We start from the raw sequence: 20,329 nt of genomic DNA, 5'->3' as shown, positions 1-20,329 counted from the left end.
AAAAATAGTTTTGAAAAACAAAAACACAGAGCTGTAGGGGTCGCTGCTGATTATGACAGGCCATTATGTTTATTTGATATTTCCTTCTGCTTGCAAGCCATCAGCTTTCCAAATTGGATTTTTGTGTGGAAAGACAACTCACCGTGAAGTTCAAATGTTCACTTATTTTCCTGCAAAAAAGAAAAAAGAAAAAGTAGTTTATCTTGGGCACAGATATCCAAACTGAACTTCCTGGAGAGGCAAAGCATTTAGTGTTTAGCATTTTGTGTTACTTTTTGCTCCAAAGCAAAGTTCAGTGTACAATCCCAGCCTTCTCCTTTTCTCTATTAACTTTGTGTAACTTTTAACGGAAGAAAACATGGCCAGTGCAATGGCTTAACATGGTATGCTCTGTTTTGAAGTACTCTGATGTTATATAATCCGTTTGCCCTCCTATTTTGAACCTGCTGAAGTGTCTGAGCTTGTACAGATTTTAGAGACATTCTCATATAGAGCATGCCATAATAATCCAACCTCAGAATAATCATAATTTGTAAAAGTAATTTTTTGGATTATAAATGCTAACATTCTCCAGCCAGCATGGCCTCGAGAAGCTGTTTCGGAAGCTTTGGTCCGAACAAACTTCTCCAAGCTCTTCAGATAACTAATGCCCTACATATATCCATGTGAATGCATACTGGGATTACAATATATAGTCAGTGCTCCGTATGCATGGATTCTTTATCCATGGATTCAAGCATCCACAGCTTGAAAATATTTTTAAAAACTTACAAATTTTATAAAGCAAACCTTGATTTTGTCATTTTATATAAGGAACACCATTCTACTATGCCATTGTATTTAATGGGATTTGAACATCCATGGATTTTGGTATCCATGGGATGTCCTGGAACCAAAGTCCAGTCAATACCACGGGTCTACTGTATGGTCAATCAGTTGGTTAAATCAATAAAGGAGGAGTCTTCGTTGCAGAATTTTGAGCATGACTTTGCTTGTATGGGAAATTAGTGCAATCGTATATACATATCAAAAAATAAAGTACGTCATCTTCAAAGTTTTTTTAAGCTTCATTTGGTAAATTGAAATGCAAGTTAATAATGGACTGAGATTTATTTAATCAGTGACACACCTAACAACAACCCAGGATCTGATGTGGATACTTTTTGTGCTACAACTTCCCAAATCTTTTATCCAGCATGGTTCGTAACATTTCTGATTGTTGATTCTGGGAACTATAATCCAAATTAAGGTTTTCAAGCTCTGCATGGTGATTGGAAATTGTTACTTGTCCGGAAGAAATGTATATGAGCCTGCAGTACAGGTTTCAAATCAGCTCTTTTCTGGCATTTCCCTAACCGTGCCTGACACTAGATGCAGATTATATCTGCAATTGGGACAATTTATAGGTGATTTTGAATTGATTTGTCTCCTTTCCAATTCATTTAATCTCCTCACCCCCCATACTGCATGTGTATATTTCTTTTGAAGTTGGCTCCATTGCTGCTGCATATTTTAATTTATGTCCAAAGTTCTCATAATTGGATTAAGGCTATTGCCTGGAAGGTACCTCTATGCATTCAAATGACAGTATTTCCTCTCCTTCTTGATAGGCTTCAAATGAGATTGGAGAAATCTCCTAGAAGCTGCGTCTTCAATGTGCTGAAGCATTTTTCTCTAATGTGCTTCCCTTTAAATTGAAAAGGGAATTTATTGCTGAAATTTCTTGCCGTGATTTTGAAGGGGAGAAAATAGGAGCCATTGGCCCTTTGATTACAAAAACCTGTCTCCCATGGTTGTAGCACCACTCTGGACTTTCCTGGCATATCGATCACACACACACACACATCTGCTACTTTTTTGGAACTTATTTTTATATCTATTTTGTTCCATACAGTGAGCATGAGCCAAACATAGCCTGGTGAAAAAAAAAGAAAACAATAAAACATAACTTCAGTTATTATTCAGAACACCGAAATGGAAAACCTTGGAGCCGAAATGATTTTCTCTTAGGCCAGCAAAATCTTACAATGATCTAGAGGGGTTTGGGGATGTATGGTTGACATACTGCAAAATGGGATAGTTACATAAAGTGTCTCCAGGTTTGCATGATTTTTTACAACCTTCACATGTTGTTGGTCAGTGCTTCTCAGGCTATTGGAATCGAGGGACCAGCACTTTTTTCACAGTGTTTCAGGGACCACTACTAAATTTTTGCCCCTTAGGAACAATTATATCTTTCTTTTCTGGAAACTTGCCAGGGACTGGCCAGTGGCTTAGGAACCAGCGCTGGTCCAGGGACCGTCACTTTGAGCGACACTAGTGGAGGTGAATTTACCCATTAATAAATCATTCCAAAACCTCTGAAATGAAGCTTTCAGAGATATCCACTGAACCTTCCCAGTGGTTCATAATTATTATTCTAACTGCTGCAAAGGAATGTAAAATAATATCTTCTGCAGTATAATCTGTACAGTAAATTCTTTGAGGGGAAAACATACAAAATTGCCAGTACTGAAATCTTGGTGAGGTTTTCTTTGGTCCTACGTATTGTTAATTTCTTTGAAGCATTTGCCCCAAAATGAACCTACCAGAGGACATAACCTCCACATGTGTTGCAATCCTTCCAATATTTGTAATAATGCATTTGAAACTATTTTGAAGATCATCTTTTATACTGATAGCAGTTAAGTGCCAATGAAAATGGTCCTTGAAAGTCAGTTCCCTTGCTCAGTTTCACAGAGCCGTCAATAAAACACTTGCTTCAGAGAATTATTTAACCCATTGAGCAGCCCTGCTACCAAGCTGTAGAAGAGGAAAGGAAAGGAAAGGCCTGGCCATTATTATCCTTCCTGAAAAGCCAATTCCACTTGGCTTTCTCCGTCAAGTGAACCTATTTTGGTAGTTGCTGCCATCTCCCTATTTAATGAGATTAGAGCAGCTTCCTTCCTGGTGTCTTTCCATTAGCAGTTGTTGCATGCCTTCAAGTCGTTTCCAACTTATGATCACCCTAAGTCAAACCTTTCACAGCATTTTCTGGGCAAGATTTGCTCAGAGGGGCAGTTGTTCTTGCCTTCCTCTCAGGCTGAGAGAGTGCGACCTGTCATTGTTCACCCAAAGGGTTTTCCGTGACAGAGTGGGAATACCAACCCTGGTTTCCAGAGTCCTAGTCCAATACAAAAACCACTACATCACACTGGCTCTCTCTATTAGCAGACAAACAACCTTTTTATACAAGCAGTATTTTGACAATCAGATGGCTGCTGAGAAAAGGGCTTTTAATCTGTATTTTTAAAAGAGTTTTAAAAATTTCTTTTAAACTCATTTTAGCACAGAGCAAATAAACCCCACTCTTATTTTAGATTTACCTGAACACAGTTCATGTGTATATAGTTGGACTATAGTATAATGAATCTGCATGTATACGCCTTCAAGTCCCCAGTCAGCTAATAATGACTCCATTAATTTTGTAGGGTTTTCTTAGGCCAGGAATACCCAGAGGTGGTTGTGCCAGTTCCTGCCTCTGAAACAAAGCTATAGCAGCTGACATTCATTAGCAGTCTCTCTTCCAAGTACTATTCAAAGCTGACCCTGCATAGCTTCTAAGATCAGACAGGATCTGGTGCCTTTTAAGATATTTAGGTCCTACATAACAAATACGAGAAAATACTAGTTAGGACTAGAGTTTACAGCAGCCTAGCAATCCATTTGATTACTGAGGATTTGAGCCAGATTCCAATGAATAATGGTCCAGCAAGACTTGGTTTGTTCCCATGGAAAACTATTGTTGCCTTCTCTTGGCTATCCTAAATGCCTTTATATTTGAATCATCAGTATAGAGGATATTTTTCAAAAATATTATTTGTTTAATTGTGTTAACCTTTTGCCTTTTTGTGTGTACCTGATGTAATCTCTATATGGTTTTAAACTTGTTGTGAACTGTCCTGAGTTCTAGTCCTGGTTGAGAAGCAGGATATAAGTCAGATAAATAAATAAATTTACTTCTCTTTAACCTATCATCTAGCAAAGCATTTTCATCTGGATGAGGAACTCAGTAAGACTAACAACTTGTGTCTTAGCCTCTCCTTTCCCATCCCTTTTTCCTTTTATATTGCGTCTTTTTAGATTGTAAGCAGAAGGCAGAATCTGTCTGGTTTTTTACTGTCATGCCACTCCAAGAGCCTTTCCAGTTATAGAGAAGGGTACAAATGCTATAAATAAATAAAATTAATATTTATTTTCTTGCTTTTACCAGGGGAGAATATGATCAATGATGGGGGAGGGAATATGGCAGTAGCTGGTCTAGCTAAGCACTCTTCATGTCCTTTAAATATAGCCCTGCAGTCTCAAAGGAACCTGCAGTCATAGTTTCTTGTTTGTATTTCCAGGCAACTTCAGCAGCAACAGGCTGAACTTGAAGTACACCAGAGAGATGGACTGTCATCCTATGACTTATCTCAGGTGAGGCATAGCTGACTGGCTATTCTTTGCCTGGATCCTTTTAAAAATTCAGAAAGGAAATAAGAAATCTAAAAAGAAGACAACTGCAGACTGTGTTAAAAGTAGTGTATTTTGTACAGAAGCAAGTTACAAGCCCTGATCCCTTCCTTTAGGAAATTAACAGGTGGAAGGGAATGAGGTGAAATGACTAACTCTTTGTTTCTAGAACCTAAAGGATATGATTGGTTTTTTGGGAAGAAAATGGGAAGCTTATGGGGGACTTAGAGGGGTACCCCACTGAGTGGGATGGACCTCTGGACATTGCCCATCCCTGCTGTATCCTTTTGGTGATAGTGGATAATGAAAGCTCTAGTTCATCATATTAGGAGGGTCCTAAACTGGAAAATGTTCATTGTAAAAGCAAACCTGGAAGACAGATGCTGTTTACATAGGCAGGTGGAAATGCAGCCGTAAAGGGAAATGTGACACACACTCTCTCTCAAATAGGTGCCCGTTCCAACTATACAATCAAATGTTCATGAGGGTGGGAAGCCAGTGGAGAAGCCTGATGCCATCTTCACCCAAGAGAGGGATCCAAGATTTGCTGAGATGTTTGCTGGCATAACTACTGGTACGTAAAAGATCTCTGCTCTGCTCTGTTTTGTTGTTATTGTTATTCTCCTTTATTCCGATGTTAACTGTCTATTACATTGTGAAAAGATGCTTAACCAAACATGTCCTTCCAAAGGCAAATTCACATGATGGAGGAGAAATCTATTATCAATTTGAAATCTTCACTCTCCTTATCAATTTAAGTGTGGCATTGCATAACAAACACACATAACAAGCAGGTATTTGGTATTTCCTCTCCTTTTCCCCCCAAAGCAGGCTGACTGCTGTAACCCACAAGCCAGAAAAGTGATGGCATAAGCTATCAGAATTTTGGTGCCAGACTTTAAACAGTCAGGTTTCTATTTTGAGCTGGGAGACCAGTTCTCAGTTCAATAGAACCAGAGGCAGGTTGTAAGGTTGAGGTCATAAGAAGCATCCAAAGGTCAAGCCGCATGGTTTGAGGCAGGCAGGAGGTCAGGTTCTGGAGGGGCTAGTGTTGTGGGGAAAGAAGTAGGCTTAGGTGCATCCACGCTGCAGAAATAATCCAGTTTGACATCACTTTAACTACCATGACTCAATGTTATGGAATCCTGGGAGCTGTAGTTTGTTATGGCACCAGAGCTCTCTCGCAGAGAAGGCTAAGTGTCTCACAAAACTACAATTCCCAGAATTCCATAGTATTGAAACATGGCAGTTAAAGTAGTATCAAACTGGATTGTTTCTGCAGTGCTGATGTAGCCTTGGCCTGACCCCAAAAGGAGGATCCTTTCACACCAGGACAGGTTGCTCAGACTGAAGACCTAGTCCCACATCTTCCTTTTGTAGGCCCTGATAGAGCTGGTCAATGAAGTCCACGACTGAATGGTCCCTCAGGGGAGTAAGGCTTGAACAACATCCTGTGGTAACTTTGATGTGTATTGATAGCCTTATCCTCCATGAAGATCTTCCATCGAAACATATTTTGTGCTATTTTTAGCAAACACTACCCAAAGGTTACTACTTTTGTCTCGTACAAATAAGCTTTAATCAGTAAACAACCCTCATTTTTGTAAGGAAAGGGAAGAAAAGGAGTGTTGTCTTTTCTAGTTATTTTTAAAGATCATTTTTAATGTGACATTCTTCTCTGTTTATTGTTCTTAACCTCCCTAGCTGTGGATGAAGTTTTTACATTCATTATGAATTAATCATCTTGCAAGCAGCTCTCAGCTAAGGCAGAAACATCCAACTGTTTGTAACTAACAAGACACAGTGAGATAGTTCCCCTGCTGAGGCTCCTTTTTAGGTACACAGTGATCTTGTTTCCAACAGGGAGAACATTATTTCATCAGTTAGATCTCCCTGAGGTTGGGTATCTCCTGCCTACACTCCCATAGCAAAAATGAGCACACAATGGTATAGGAAGAGGCCATTAGAATCTGGCAGGAAGAAGATTGCGTCACTGGAGTATGAGCTGCACTATCACTGAAAAAGACTAGTATCTACTCATCACTTATTGTATTTACTTATTTATTCATTTAATTATTTAATATCCTGTCTTCTCCTGGTACAGAACCCAGTTAAATGGAGACACCTAGAAGTTACTGTCAAGGAGGGGATAGTTCCTTCAGATACCCTGGCTTGTTTCGGCTGCAGATAGGAACTTTAATGTAACTGGAAATGGACTTCCAGCAACTTACACTATTGTTTTTCCTGGTAGTGCTGCCTTCAGTGGATCCCAAGGGGCTGAAATTGACCCCTGGAACCCCAAAGATTGTCTATCTTTTGATTTGATGAAAAGAATTTGGTGACACTTTCCCTTTCAAATGATAACAGTGCTAGTTTCCCTTCATACATCCATAAAAAATATATAGTGGGAGCAGAGAACCTTTGCTCTGTCATATATTACTAAACTTTGTTGTTATGTGCTTTCAAGTTGTTTCTGACTTGTGGCAACCCTAAGGGAACCTGTCACAGGGTTTTCCTGGCAAAATTTGTTCAGAGGAGGTTTGCCCTTGCCTTCCTCTGAGGCTGAGAGACTGTCCCAAGGCAACCCAGTGGGTTTACATGGCTGAGGAGGGATTCGAACCCAGGTCTCCAGAGCTGTAGTCCAATGCTCAGTCCACTACACAGTGCTGGGAATTATGGATTATGGGAACTATACCTCCCATAATCCCTCACCAGCAGCCAGGCTGAACAGCTATCTAGAGGGCCAGGGGTCTCCCAACCCGGATGTACAGGCAAAGCTTCATATTACTCTATTATGTTGATTTTGGACTGGCTTTCTCTAGTTCCATTTGTGTAAACAGTTGGAACTCACACAGAGAAGCCAATCATGGTGGGGACATTCACTCTGCAGCCGTCAAGCACGTATTTTAGCAGGAAAATATCTCTTATTGCCACAGCTAAATGTTTATAAGCAGCAGGTCTTAAAAGATAGAAATTAGATGTGTGTCTATGCGTGCATGTGCGTGCATGTTTTCCTGTACTCACAGAATCTCCAGACTCAAAAATACGGAACTTATCCTCTGTCCTTTGCCCATGTGGAAACAAATAAGATTTGCTAGGGAAACCTGGCTAGGTGGCTTTTCCTTGATGTACAGAATGAGTTACTGACTTGATACTGCAAAGAGAGAATTGAAAACAAGGATCAGATGTATTTGTTCAGTCTTACCTGATCCTTACTTTTCCATATCATTGTGGAATGTCTGCTTTAAATATAGACATATATTATTTACCACTGCTGGGAAGTCTGCATTAAGGACCATCTTTACCAGACTCAATTTTAGGTAAACGTGATGGGGAATAATTTCTAGGTAGTATAAAAACTACTTATATTTTATGGGTTCTTTTCTCTCTCTCCCTCCAAATAATGATATGTAGTCTTCCACATTTTAGGGAATATGTTCCACTTTTAGAGAATCCAAGAATTTCTGATGACATTTATTGATCTGTTACATAAACTTTGGAATAGTCTTAGACAAAGAAAAATGAAACAGATGTGCTAACTGTAGGTTTTGAATATATTTGTTCCATTTCAGTTCCTATTCCTACCTTTTCTCCTGCAGCCTTAAGGTAGTGTACATCAGTTCTTCTCAGGCTGATCTGGACTACTGGTAGTTATTCTTTTTCCAGTATGCCAGGGACTGGCACTGTATTTCTGCCCCTTGACTACAACTGTTTCTTTCTTGACTGGCAGCCAATGGCTTGGGAACCAGCACTGGTCCAGGGGCCACTGCTTTGAGATGCACTAGTGTACATGCTTTCCTGCATTCTACTTTATTCACATTAGTAGCCTGTGGCATAGCTTAGCCCCTGGGTTAAGTGTATGTGCTTCATGTCTGTGTGGGGATTCAAACCTGGATATCTCCAGTAACAAGAGTCTAGTCTCAGGGTGCTTCCAGATGATGTGTGATCATGCAACTGCCCTGGCTGATCCTCAAAATTTTAGAAGGTGATCAGTCAATATTTTCTACTTGTAACATCCCCCATATTTTTCATCTATTTTTTTTTCTTTCTCCAGCAGAAATCTATTAAGGCAGAAAAGACAGAATAGATCCACAGTAGCTTTGGATTCTTAGCATAAAGTTCTCACCCATCTGATGCATCCCCACTCTGTCATTCTAACAATTGCACTACGCCAGGAAGGGTAGTGTATGACCCCTCAAACATTGTTGCTCTGCAGCTTTCCCCATCCCTCCCCATTGGATAGGCTGGCTAGGCCTAATGGGGGATGTAGTTCCACAACATCATACAAGTTGCTTGTGTCTGCATTACAGTGACTCTAAAATGTAGCCAGTTTTGCTTTGCCAGCCATTTATTTGGTACCTACCCACATGCTTGACTGCAAATTGGATAGCTGAATTCAGAAGATATGTTTCAGAGAAAATGGTTTGCAAGAGCTTTGCAATATCGTCTATGAATTTGCAGCTTTGTATAATGTTGTGGTTGCTTTTAGTGTGTTTTATAACCCTGAAATTTATTATATGGCTTAAGACCAAGACAAATAAGGCTAAACTGAATTGTATGCTTCCTCGCTCAGCAACCATTCACTGAATTGATTCTACCCATGACTCATTCCCACAGGAAACAGGGCAATGTAGCACTTAACACATGTAACACTACTGGTGAAATCAGCAGCAGACACTGCTGACTCTGGTTTGCTTGCATCATAGTTCTCCCCTGAAAAGACATTTTTTGAACTTCCTAGGACAAGGATAAAGAGCACCCCAGGTCAATCAGGATCAGAGGAACTTTGGTCACATTATTTGTCCATTTCCTTATTCATTTAGCTGTCCTACCTGTCATCTAGTTTGATATTGAAACTGGCAACAGCTCTCTGGGGTCTCTGCCAGTTTTTTCCACCATCTGCTAGCCAGAACTTGAGAAAAATTACTTTTTGGAGTGCAGTTCCTAGCCAAACGGAAAGCCACTGCTTTCTCAGGTGCAACATGGCATCAAGATGGTGCCTGAACCCACCCCCTTAGCCAGTCAGTGCCCCGTAGCCAGTCAGTGCCCAGCAGTGGAGCTGCCTTGTGCAGCCATAGAGGAAAAAGCCTTGAACCTTTGAGCAGCAGTGGAGCTGCTTGGGTAGAAAGTTCTGCTCCACTCAAAGTTCTATTGGATCTTGGCCAGAGAAATCAAGGGCCAGCAAAGTGCAGTCCTCGGGGCCCCTGAGTGCAGCCCTTGGACCCCCCCCCCCTCTCCAGAAACCTACCAGGCCCCCTCCCAAATTCAACTTTTTGGTTTTCATGTGGTAGCTGTTTTTTTGTTTTGTCCCCCCCCCCCCCCCAAACCAGATGGAACCTTCTAAAACTGCCTAAAAATGCTGTGGCTTGATCCCCATAACCTTCCAAATCTCTCCCTCCAAAAAATCCAAAGGGGAGGTGGGGGAAAATAGAACAAAATTTGACCAAAATGGCATCTGGCAGTGACAAAATGTTCTAGTGTATCCCACCAGGGGACACGGGGAAGAAAACTGATCTCTGCACCCTGAGTTGCCCACCCTGCTTTAAATTATGGTAGTGATTTAGTAGCAATCAAACTGACATAACCATGTTTTCCCACTAAACCTGAAGAAAACCTATTAGCATCTACCTTCATCATCCAAGGGAGTGCTCTCACCTTTTTGTTTGTCTAGTGAATGGCCATATTTTTGTCTAGGAAGGGACCAATTTCTGGTACCAAGCAGCATCCCTGTACTGTGCATTCATTCATTGTTTCATCAAGGGTTATCCTGAAATTTTCTTGTGGTTGTTCTTGCAGCAGATAAAAAGATGATGCCTTCAGCATCAACTGGAGGAAACCAACAGATTTACTCTCAAGGGAGCCCTTTCCAGCCAGGACATTCTGGAAAATCTTTCAGGTATTGTACATCACTGCAGAGAAAACGATCAATGGAGTGACAAATAATGCCTGTCTCTTTTTTCTTAACAATGTAATAGCAACAGAAGGAATAGTGCTTGTATTGCTTATCACACAAGCTCCACCTGCTAAAATTCCCTCTTCTACACAATTATTAAAAGGTACAAGGGCTCTGCTCTGTTTTTCACCAGGCAACCATATTACTACTTTGTTTTTCACTAGGCAGCCCTAAGTGCCATCAATATAGATAATACTATATTATTGTTATTAGTCTAAATCCAATTCTTCATCCCATCTAGGGAAGGAGACTTGAATCAGTGGGAATTTGGTAAGTCAAAACTTAGATACATTTCCATTGATTTCAAATCTCCACTGATTTTCATTGATTCAGGTCCTTTTGATTTGGTGGAACTAACCATTAGATTTGGGTGCTTGTTGTTGTTTCTCATTATTGTTTTCCATGATTGAAAGGGGTACACATTTTGGCTTTCTTCCCTTTTATAAGCTACTAGAAGTCACACAAGCCCCAGCTTGGTAGCTCAGTAAGATAGGAATTCTGATCAGCAAGAAGAGTATGAAACATATTGGTGATAATGTAGGTTTCCCGCGGGACTCCCCATGCTTCATATGAAAAGTCAGCTGGAAATATGCTCCTAATCTTGGTTACCTCAAAGTACTCTTAAAACTATCCTCAAAACATATTTAAAATATTGAAATTTGGAGGGAATCATTTGTTGCTCTGCTTCAGGCACCAAAATGTCTTGGACCAGCCCTAGACAGGAATATAGTAGCCACTTTATGCTGGGGCAAACTGCTGATCCATGTTGCTCAGTACTGTATATACTAGGGACAGGCAAGCCTTCAGCTTTCAGGATTTATGATGTTATTCACTAAAATCTTGAGGCCCACAAAGTGGCAGAGGAGGAAGGAGAAACTGAGAAACAAGGTGCCTCTGCATAAATGTTCAACACAGGATTTTATTTTGATTGCCAGACATGGTGCTTGCACATGACTCATTTCACATACAGATCTACTAATGTTTTTATTCAGCTCTTCTTGATTTCAGCAGTCTAGTTTAGCAGAGAAAAAGAAGGCTTTTGTATTGTCACTCCTGTTAAACTGTTGGAAGTGAAAAACCTTTGCTGATCTATGACAGTTGATCTAAATATCAAACAATAGATCTCAATCTAATATTTGCTTATCTTGGTATACAGTGATTGGCAATGATTTCTAGGTTTTCAGACAGGACTTTTTCCCAGCCCTGCCTGGAGATACTTTGCATTGATCCTGGGACCTTCTGGGTGCAAAGCATGCATTCTCCCAGCAAGTCTATTCCTCACCTCACTTCACCTCACCCCAGTTAATTGAGAGAATGCATATAAACAATCTGCTTTGAATACGTGAGATTTGTTAACAAATATTCCAAGTTTACTGTTACAGAGAAGAGTAATGGAAGGATGGAGGCTACGTTAAATGGGAAGCAGAAAGGAGATACAGTATGTTCTTTAGGTTACATAGCACATATTTTTGCAAGCATTAAGTGTAGCAAGTTCTTATGAATAGCTTCCTTTCGAAACCAATGTAGGGAGAAAACATGATGCATACCAAATATATTAATCATGTCAGTTATATCTGGACTGAACTCTGCAAAGTGAAGGAACAGGGATTACACGGATCTGACAGAGAGGAATGTTATTCACTGTATATGTGAAAAGAGGCCAGTACACCGCAGAGTTTGAAAATGCCTGCAAGGCTCATGCTGGGCAGAGAGGAGGGGAGTTGTTTTGATCTCATCCTTCCTTGAGTGCTGCTAAGCCTTGAGACCTTCCTTTGGATCCTTTGGAATCTGTTAGCATTCTCGAAATGACCTGCCAGAGTACAGGAGCATGCATTGTTAAATAAATCAATAAAATAATGATAGTTCCCAGCAAGCCCAAATTACCTGACTGCAGAGGAGACTGACTGTAGTATCTCACTGTGATATACCACTTTCCAAAATTTCATCCTCAGACATATCCCCCATGCTATTTCACACACACACAAAACCGCTGAGAGAGGTTGTCTGGAGTTTTGGAGTTCAGTTCCATCAATATGCAGATGACACCCAACTCTATTACTCCTTTCCACCAAAAGCCAATGAAGCTATTTTGGGCTTAAACTGGTGCATGTCATCAGTAATGGACTAGATGAGAATAAACAAATTGAAACTTAATCCAGACAAGATGGAAATGCTCTTGGTTAGTCAAAAAGGATATCAGGGATTCAATCTGTGCTAAATGAAGTTACACTCCCCCTGAACATGCAGGTTTGCAGCTTGGGCGTACTCCTGGGTCTGGAAGCTCAGGTTTCAGTGGTGGCTAGGAGAGCCAGCTGCACCTGTTTCTTGATATGTCAGATATGGCCATGGTGACACATGCCTTAGTTACATATGCTAGCTGGATTACTATGATGCACTCTACATGGGGCTGTCATCAGAATTGCTTAGAAACTTCAGTTGGTCCAAAAAGCTGCAGCCAGGTTGTGAAGTGGAGCACAATTCCCTTGTTGCTATGCTTCATTGGTTGCTGGTCCATTTTTGGGCACAATTCAAAGTGCTGGTTATGAGAATTAAAGCCCTACATGGCTCAGGCCCCAGTTATTTGAAGGATGGTATCCCCCCTTATGAACTTGCCCTTGCTCTGAGATCTTCTGAGGAAGCCATTGTCTCTGTCCCACCACAGGTACATCTCAGTGGTTGCTCCTAGTCTAACTTCTAGACCGCCCCCAGTCTAACTTCTCCCTTCTCAGCCAAGCTAGACTGGCATCCTCCCTACTTTCCTTTTGCAGACATGCAGAGACTTTTCTATTCCAACAGGCATTTGATGAGTGATGATATAAGGTCCATCTTGCACAACACGCTGGATATTAATAATTGTTGCACTGGTGTACGTGTGTTTTAATCTGTATATTTTAACTTGGTTTTAATTTTTTCTGATTGTGTTTTAGCTTTTGTCTCTTGTAGATTTTTAACAATAGTTTTTTAATCTTTGTAAACCTGTTTGAGTCCCACTCTGGGGAAAAGGTGTGATAGAAATAATAATAATAATAATAATAATAATAATAATAATAATAATAGAGAATGATGGTCCTACCAAGTTTTGGCTGCATTCCTCAACAACATATAGCCCCTGGAAGACTAGCCAGGGAGAAATACCTTCCTCTACATAGAAAATGCTCCATATTTCCTTTGCTGCAAAGATATAGTGAGCCTCCATGAGCCTTCAAGTCCATTTCTATTCTTCCTCTTAAAAGCTCATCTGTGGTCCATGTGCCTGGAGTCAACGACATTCAGTCCTCATCATCAACAAGCCAAAACTTGACACAGATATCGCGACAGCTAAATCAGAGCCAAGTGGCCTGGACAGGGAGTCGACCTCCATTCCCCGGACAGGTATGAAAGTTAAAGGGGCCATTTTTTAATCTACTTGTTGAGAGAGAGAATATTTCATATTTTGATGGTATATATCACTTTCAGATACATTCACCAAAGCAAATAGGAAGGAACTTCCATGTGAATGGCTTTGCTTCACACTTCAGGGCATATGAAAGCTATCAGTGAACTTCTGTATTTCTTTTCAGTTCATTCATTACATGATGAGGCAGAAGAACATTTCCTTAGAACACAAAAGTCTATTAAATGGGAAAGAGCACCCTGAATTTCATTTGTAATGTTTCAATCTAGCCCAAAGTTTAATTTCCATTAGATACTTAATTAATTAATTCCAGGAAATACAGCACCTAAAACACCTCAGACTGATTTCTCCCTCTAGCTAGTAAATGGCTACATCTGACAAGCTGAATTGCCAGAGGCTGAGGTATGGGTGATGACCAGAAAATTGAGGTTTGAGTGAAGGAAAAACTAAGAAGAACTCTGTTGACTCACACCAAAGGCCTGTTCACATGGTAGCTAACCAGAAACATATAGGAAGCCCATGTGCAAGATAAGACATAATAGCATCTTCCTGTTCCTGTTCCCCAAAACTTGTATTTAGAGACATGCTGGCTCCACTGTTAGAAGCAATGTACAGCCATCATAAGAAGTCATCACCAGCAGTCTTCATCTGTGTAAACTTCTCTGGTTCCTATTTTAAGCCAATAGTGGCATTTAAAGCCTTCAATATTGGTATTCCGTGCTGAGTACCTTTTCACAAAAGCCACCACATTCAGCTTCATAAGCAACCCTAAATGTATATTTTTTAAAAAGGTTGAGCACTCTCTGAGACCTAAAGCCCAGCAAGGGGTTCCAACCTTGTGGCCCACATCTTTTGTTGTCTCTACTTGAAATGTATCTTCTCCAGGCCTGTGAAAAATGATATTGTCAAGTAAATGGGTCAGCTGTCATCACACTTCCTGCTCTTTCCTCCTGGGCTGTAGACTCAGAGGGAGAGAACAGATGAATAATGTGAGGATAGCATCAAGGATAAGAGGTCTGCTCAGGGCATTTTGCCCAAACCTAGATCTGGCCACGAATAACCTATTTGTAGGAGAGCTTTAATGGGTCATCTCAGGGAACAGTTGCACACATCCCTTTGCAGTCCTTGAACTGAATTGGCCTTAAGTACACATTGCTACAACATAACTAAAGGTGGAAATAACCTACCTCACAAAGTTGCTTGTTTCACAGTGTTACCTTTGATGAGACTACAATTCTATTGCACCACTTACTTCCTGTGTCAAAAATCCAGAAAAATAATCATGTCTTTATGCTTACCCATACCCCCCCCATTCCTCTTCAGCAAATTCCTTCACAATCTGGCAAGGCTCAGTCTTCTCCCTTTGCGATTGGAACCAGCCATACTTATCCCGCTGATCCAGCATCCTACAGCCCCCTGTCTAGTCCTGCCACATCTTCTCCAAGTGGGAATGCCTATTCCAGCCTAGCTAACAGAACCACAGGATTTGGTAGGTATGAAACTTGATATAAACTCCTGGAAGTACAAATGGAAATGTTGCTGCTACTACTACTGTTACTGTGAAAGTCCCCAACTATAATTGCCAGAATCCTCAGTTCCTGACAGTTTACAAGAATACTACTATTATTCTCTCATTTTCATCTTCCTCTTCTTCTACTACTATTATTCTTTGGAATATTCAGGTTTGGTGGCACTAGAAGCACAACAAGCTTTAAATAGCCAAGCAGATCAGTCAACCAGAAGCCTAAAACAAGAGTGAGCCCAATTATGTTTCCCAAAACCCACTGTAGGTCTCACCATGCCCAGAAATGCTAAATATTTGGCCCTGCACTCCATTTTAGAACAAAACCATTTCTGCATGCTTCCAGGAACAGAAAAGGTTTAAAAACAGTTCACCAAGAAGAGGAACTACAGGAGGAATTGTTGTCCACAAAATCAGCCTGCGGAGGGTCACACTTTTCCCACCCATGAGCTGAAGTAGTTAGCTGGCAACCAGGATATGTAGACCAACTGAGAGCAACATGATCTGTACTGATGCAAAGATTGCCCAAAGTGAAGGGTCAGTCCAGCATGTAGCTGCAGTACCATCTTCTGCTAGGGCTGGAGTTGAGGTTAAGACCTCCATAATCATCCCTTACACTTGTGGATGTGATTTTTCAGGTGTTGCAGGGGTTGGTATTTCTGTCCTCTCTGTACAGTGCCCAATCTCTCCCCAAGCCAGACAGTGATTATGGAAGCACTCAGACCTCCCTTAGGACCCTTGCAGATTTCATGCCATTGTTGTGCATCCAACAATGGGAAGGATGGGTATCCAGACCTTCTCTGTTCCTGCCTGCTCATCTTGAAGTACAGAATGCCTATATAGGATTGCTTAGGGTCTTTAAAATAGGTCAGGGGGAAGGTATATAGATCAACATAGTATAAGGTCTGCATGTGGATCTTTATGCTACACTGAGAGGATGCCTAGGAGTTAAAGTGCCCAACTATAATTGCAGAATCTGAAGTTCATGGTTCCTGGCAGCTTACAAGAATTCTAGATCAGCTATTACATCTGGCCCCACAAGTGCATCTGAGCCTAAGGCTCAGGACCAGTTCAAGGAATTTTGCTGCTAGAGATGGAGCAGCAAATAGCACCTACCTAGCCTGAAGCCGCCTTCCAGTGCACTGGATTGGAGCCGTGGCAACTGCATGCCTTTGCCCCAATCCAGCCTTTTTAGGGCGCAAAAAGGAGCTGCAAAAAGTGGCTCCTTTTTGCGCCCTGGAAAGGGCATGATAGCCACGGCGATGCCTTTGGCATTGTGTTGTGTGGATGCAGCACCAGAGGAGCGCCGTGTGGAGCAGCCTGCAAGTGTCATGGCACCCTGGGGGCAGAGTCAGGGTATGTATCATGTGGACGCGACACTCCGACTCCACCCCCAGGCTGGCCTTAATGGCTGATCTGCACAGGGCCGTAGTTACTAAAGGGAAGTTATTTTGGCACGAGGCAAAAAATCAAATAAGTGCATCTCCCAGCTCTCTGAATATTTTTTAAAAAATATGCTAAATTAAATACCTTTCTAGGGCATCCAAAATCTGCTGTTTCAGGCAGTCACTTTACTTTGCTTAATTGTAGCTCTAGTCTGGCTAAGTTTGGCTACATAAATGGCAACCCCACTATTTTATATAGCCGTCTGTTTTTTAAAACAATAAAGGTGGTGGGGAGCAGTTAAGGAAATAAAACACAGAATGACTGGATCCAAAGCACCAGTCTATAAACCTGTCAAGAAGGCGTAATTGACAAGTGTAGATTATCATGCAGGGGTGCAGAAAGCTAGCCCTCTCAAAATTCTGTCTTCTGTAAAAAGTTCTGTTCTGTTCCTGGTTATCCTGAAGAGAGAGGGAGGCAAAAATGAATACAGGTGGTGCTAGCTGATAGTCGAGTCATCTGCAGCTTTTGGGGGGCTTAACATTGTATCTTGGCTCTGCAAATTGTCAAAGGCCAGTGGTCTCAAAATATTTCATGACATTTACTGTTAGTTCTTTGATAGAAGAAAGCAGATACCTTTAGCATCAGGCCTTGTACATGAGATGGTTCTGGAATGCCTTTGGTTGGGGTTGGGGGAGGAATGCAGCGTGTCCAAATTCCAAAATAGATTGACTTGATTTGCCTGTGCTCACATGTGTAGACAGGCAGTCCCACAGGAAATAACTCTAGGAAATAAGGATGTTTCCTAGAGCTGTGGGGAACACATAGCTGGCAGTGCAAAATTTCAACAGAATGGGGGGAATTAGTTCAAAAACTGCTGTTGTCTGCAGTTGGAGGAGACACTGTTGAGAGGGAGGGGAAACTTCAATTGATGTATTTTCACGTCAACAAACTTGAAAAGCAGTATCTTGAGCCCAGCAAGTCCAACTGATAATTCAGGACAGGCCGTGAATCAACTCTAGAAGTTTGAATGTAAGTGCCAGGAACAAAAGGTGAAGAGGGATCACTTAAATTCCAAAATGCACAGTGAGCGAAAGGTTTGAGTTTTTATTTTATTTATTTTTTAGTTACACAAGGAAGAGTTCAAGTATCAACTGAGATTATTTCCATGAGGACTAAGACTTTTTCTTTGACTTCACGACACTTTCAATCAATCTCCTAATTAATGATGATAAATTGATCCTTAAAAGAATGATAAACAGTAGTGCTTTCTTAGAGAATTAGTGAGGTTCAGTGGTTTGTGAACTGGGTTAAGATTTCAAAGGGCCAGATTTTTATTTATGGGATTTATATCCCAGCTTTCTCAAAAATGGGATTCAAGTCAATTTACAGTAAGTTTAAAAAGATAAAATTAAAACATCAAGTACAAAAGTAATAAATAAATAAATATACTAATATTAAAACATAAGTTAAAAACAGTTTTGTTTAAAACATTTTAGAAGTAAAAACCATTCAATCTTGAGCAAATTATACTCTCTCAGTCTCAAAGGAAGGCAGAAGCAATTATCTTCGAAATAAATCATGCCAAGAAAACCCCATAACAGGATTGTCTTAGAGTTGCCATAAAACGGAAATAACTTGAAAGCACACACACCACCGACAAGAAAAACAGTGCTTTCTTAAGCTTATTGTTTGTGTGCAGCGCCAGGATTTGCAAGTGTACACAGAGATGCACTGCAGCTTATTAGTAAAGTTTATATCTCTCCTTTTTTCCAATTACCTTAGGTTATGGTATGTGGCTGTGGTCCTTTCTATTTTATCTTCACAATAAACTGTGATGTAGGCTAGGCTGAGAGAGATTGAGTGGCCCATGACTACCCAAAAGTGTTTCATGGCTTACTGAGAACTAGAGCCTGGATTTTCCGAGTCCAGTACTCTAGTTCTATCTTCTTGATGGCTACCTCTAAGCTTTGGATTTCTTTTCCTTTGCAGTGGAGACTTGGCAAAGACCAAGCCTGTGCATTGTCTAGAAGATGTTCATATTCAACTTAACTGTAGTATGCAGGGATGCAGGGGAAGGAGTTTAGATGTATAAATAGGGTAATGTGTGCGGGCAGGGTAATAAACTATTGAGATTGGACAAGACAAATTGTACTCCCTGGGGCCTTCAAATGCTCATGGGAAAGCATAAACAGCTGCCCTGTGTGTATGCTGTGTGTAAAATTGGTTGCTGTTGTGGGCCTTCAAGGCGTTTCCAACTTATGACATCCCTAAAGCGAATCTATCATGGCGTTTTCTTGGTAAGATTTGTTCAGAGCAGATTGCCATTGACTTCGCCTGAGGCTGAGAGCATGTGACTTGCCCAGAGTCACCCAGTGGGTCTCATGGCCAAGCAAGGGAATCAAAGCCTGGTCTCCAGAATCACAGTCCAGCACTCAAAGCGCTATGCCACGCTGGCTCTCATTTAAAGGCTGTATTGTTATTGTATTGTTATTGTTACTATGATCTATTGAGCCTCTACACAGAAATATAGGACTAAGGTTGCTCCTACTTATTCCATGTTTAAAAAAATCTATATAGTCTACACCCTGTCTTTAATTTCAGACTAACTGGAGTATCGTATTTCAGTTGTATTTAGCTGTTTATAATATTTAGGTCCTCTTTCAGTGGTTTTTTCAGTGCTTAAAGCAGCATTTAAATTTAAGAATTCCAAAGAAACAAAGAAAATGTAATTTATATATAATTTTTAAAAAAACTCATTGTATGAAGCATTGCTATGAGAGGTGACTGAAAAGGCATGCTAAGACTTGTGTTCATATCCCTCACCAGGCGTGACCTCACAGTGAGGTACAATGCCTTAGCCTTGTGAATCACCCAGGGTTCATCTATGTGTCTTTTTATTGTTTTATTGCAGTTCTGTTGTGCTTTCAGAATATTTTAAACTGAGCCTTGTTATTTGAGCCAGTGCTCAAATAAATTTGATTTGGCAAGATATTTATCAAATATTTTGTAAATTGGTAAAGTAATATTCAGATGATTACAGCCTCAGGTTGCAGATGCTGTGCAGCAAAGTCCATCTCCCAGGTGTTCCTTAGGAACTGTTCAGTGTTCTTCTTTGTTGGAGGCCACAGCTACTATGCCACACAACCTTCCAGGCAGCCATGAATTAAACAAACTTTCAACTAATTTGGTGCCTCAAGTGTGGCAGATTCAGCCACAAAGACAGATTTACTGTGGTGGGGAAGCCCTTTTGTCGGCTTCAGCCAACAAAATGACTTGAACAAGTTATGGACTTGATGGCCCTTAAGGTCTCTTTCAACTCAGTAGAGGCAGGAATGAATAGTTTATTTGGAATAATAATGCAATGAGGGAAGGGGTTTAAAAGAAATAAAAAATGATACTCTTTTAACTTTGGAGCTTTTATTCTTCCAGCTGAGAGTAGCCAAAGCAGTGGACAGTTTCAAGGGAGGCCTTCAGAGGTGTGGTCCCAGTGGCAAAGCCAGCATCATAACCAGCAGAACAATGAGCAGCACCCACATCAGCAAACAAGCCAGACAGAAGTATTCCAGGTGAGTCCAAGCAC

General features: G+C 40.8%; 1 protein-coding gene across 6 annotated transcripts in view; it reads left to right on the top strand.

Annotated features, from left to right (window-relative positions):
- Window positions 1-20,329, top strand: part of ARNT2 (aryl hydrocarbon receptor nuclear translocator 2) — a 109,622-nt gene that overhangs the window by 82,965 nt on the left and 6,328 nt on the right. For all 6 annotated transcript variants that reach the window (XM_089539073.1, XM_089539070.1, XM_089539072.1 and 3 more), the window contains 6 exons: window positions 4,386-4,458; window positions 4,945-5,068; window positions 10,291-10,390; window positions 13,681-13,819; window positions 15,165-15,330; window positions 20,179-20,315. In XM_089539073.1, coding sequence (XP_089395199.1) covers window positions 4,386-4,458; window positions 4,945-5,068; window positions 10,291-10,390; window positions 13,681-13,819; window positions 15,165-15,330; window positions 20,179-20,315 — 739 coding nt within the window. The remainder of the gene's footprint in view (window positions 1-4,385; window positions 4,459-4,944; window positions 5,069-10,290; window positions 10,391-13,680; window positions 13,820-15,164; window positions 15,331-20,178; window positions 20,316-20,329) is intronic.

This window comes from Sceloporus occidentalis, unplaced genomic scaffold, assembly GCF_023333645.1.
Source record: "Sceloporus occidentalis isolate IW3139 unplaced genomic scaffold, rSceOcc1.0.p SCAF_9, whole genome shotgun sequence".
Classification (NCBI taxonomy): domain Eukaryota; kingdom Metazoa; phylum Chordata; class Lepidosauria; order Squamata; family Phrynosomatidae; genus Sceloporus; species Sceloporus occidentalis.
The sequence above is the reverse complement of the archived record's forward strand: the minus strand, read 5'-3'. Positions and strand labels throughout refer to the sequence as shown.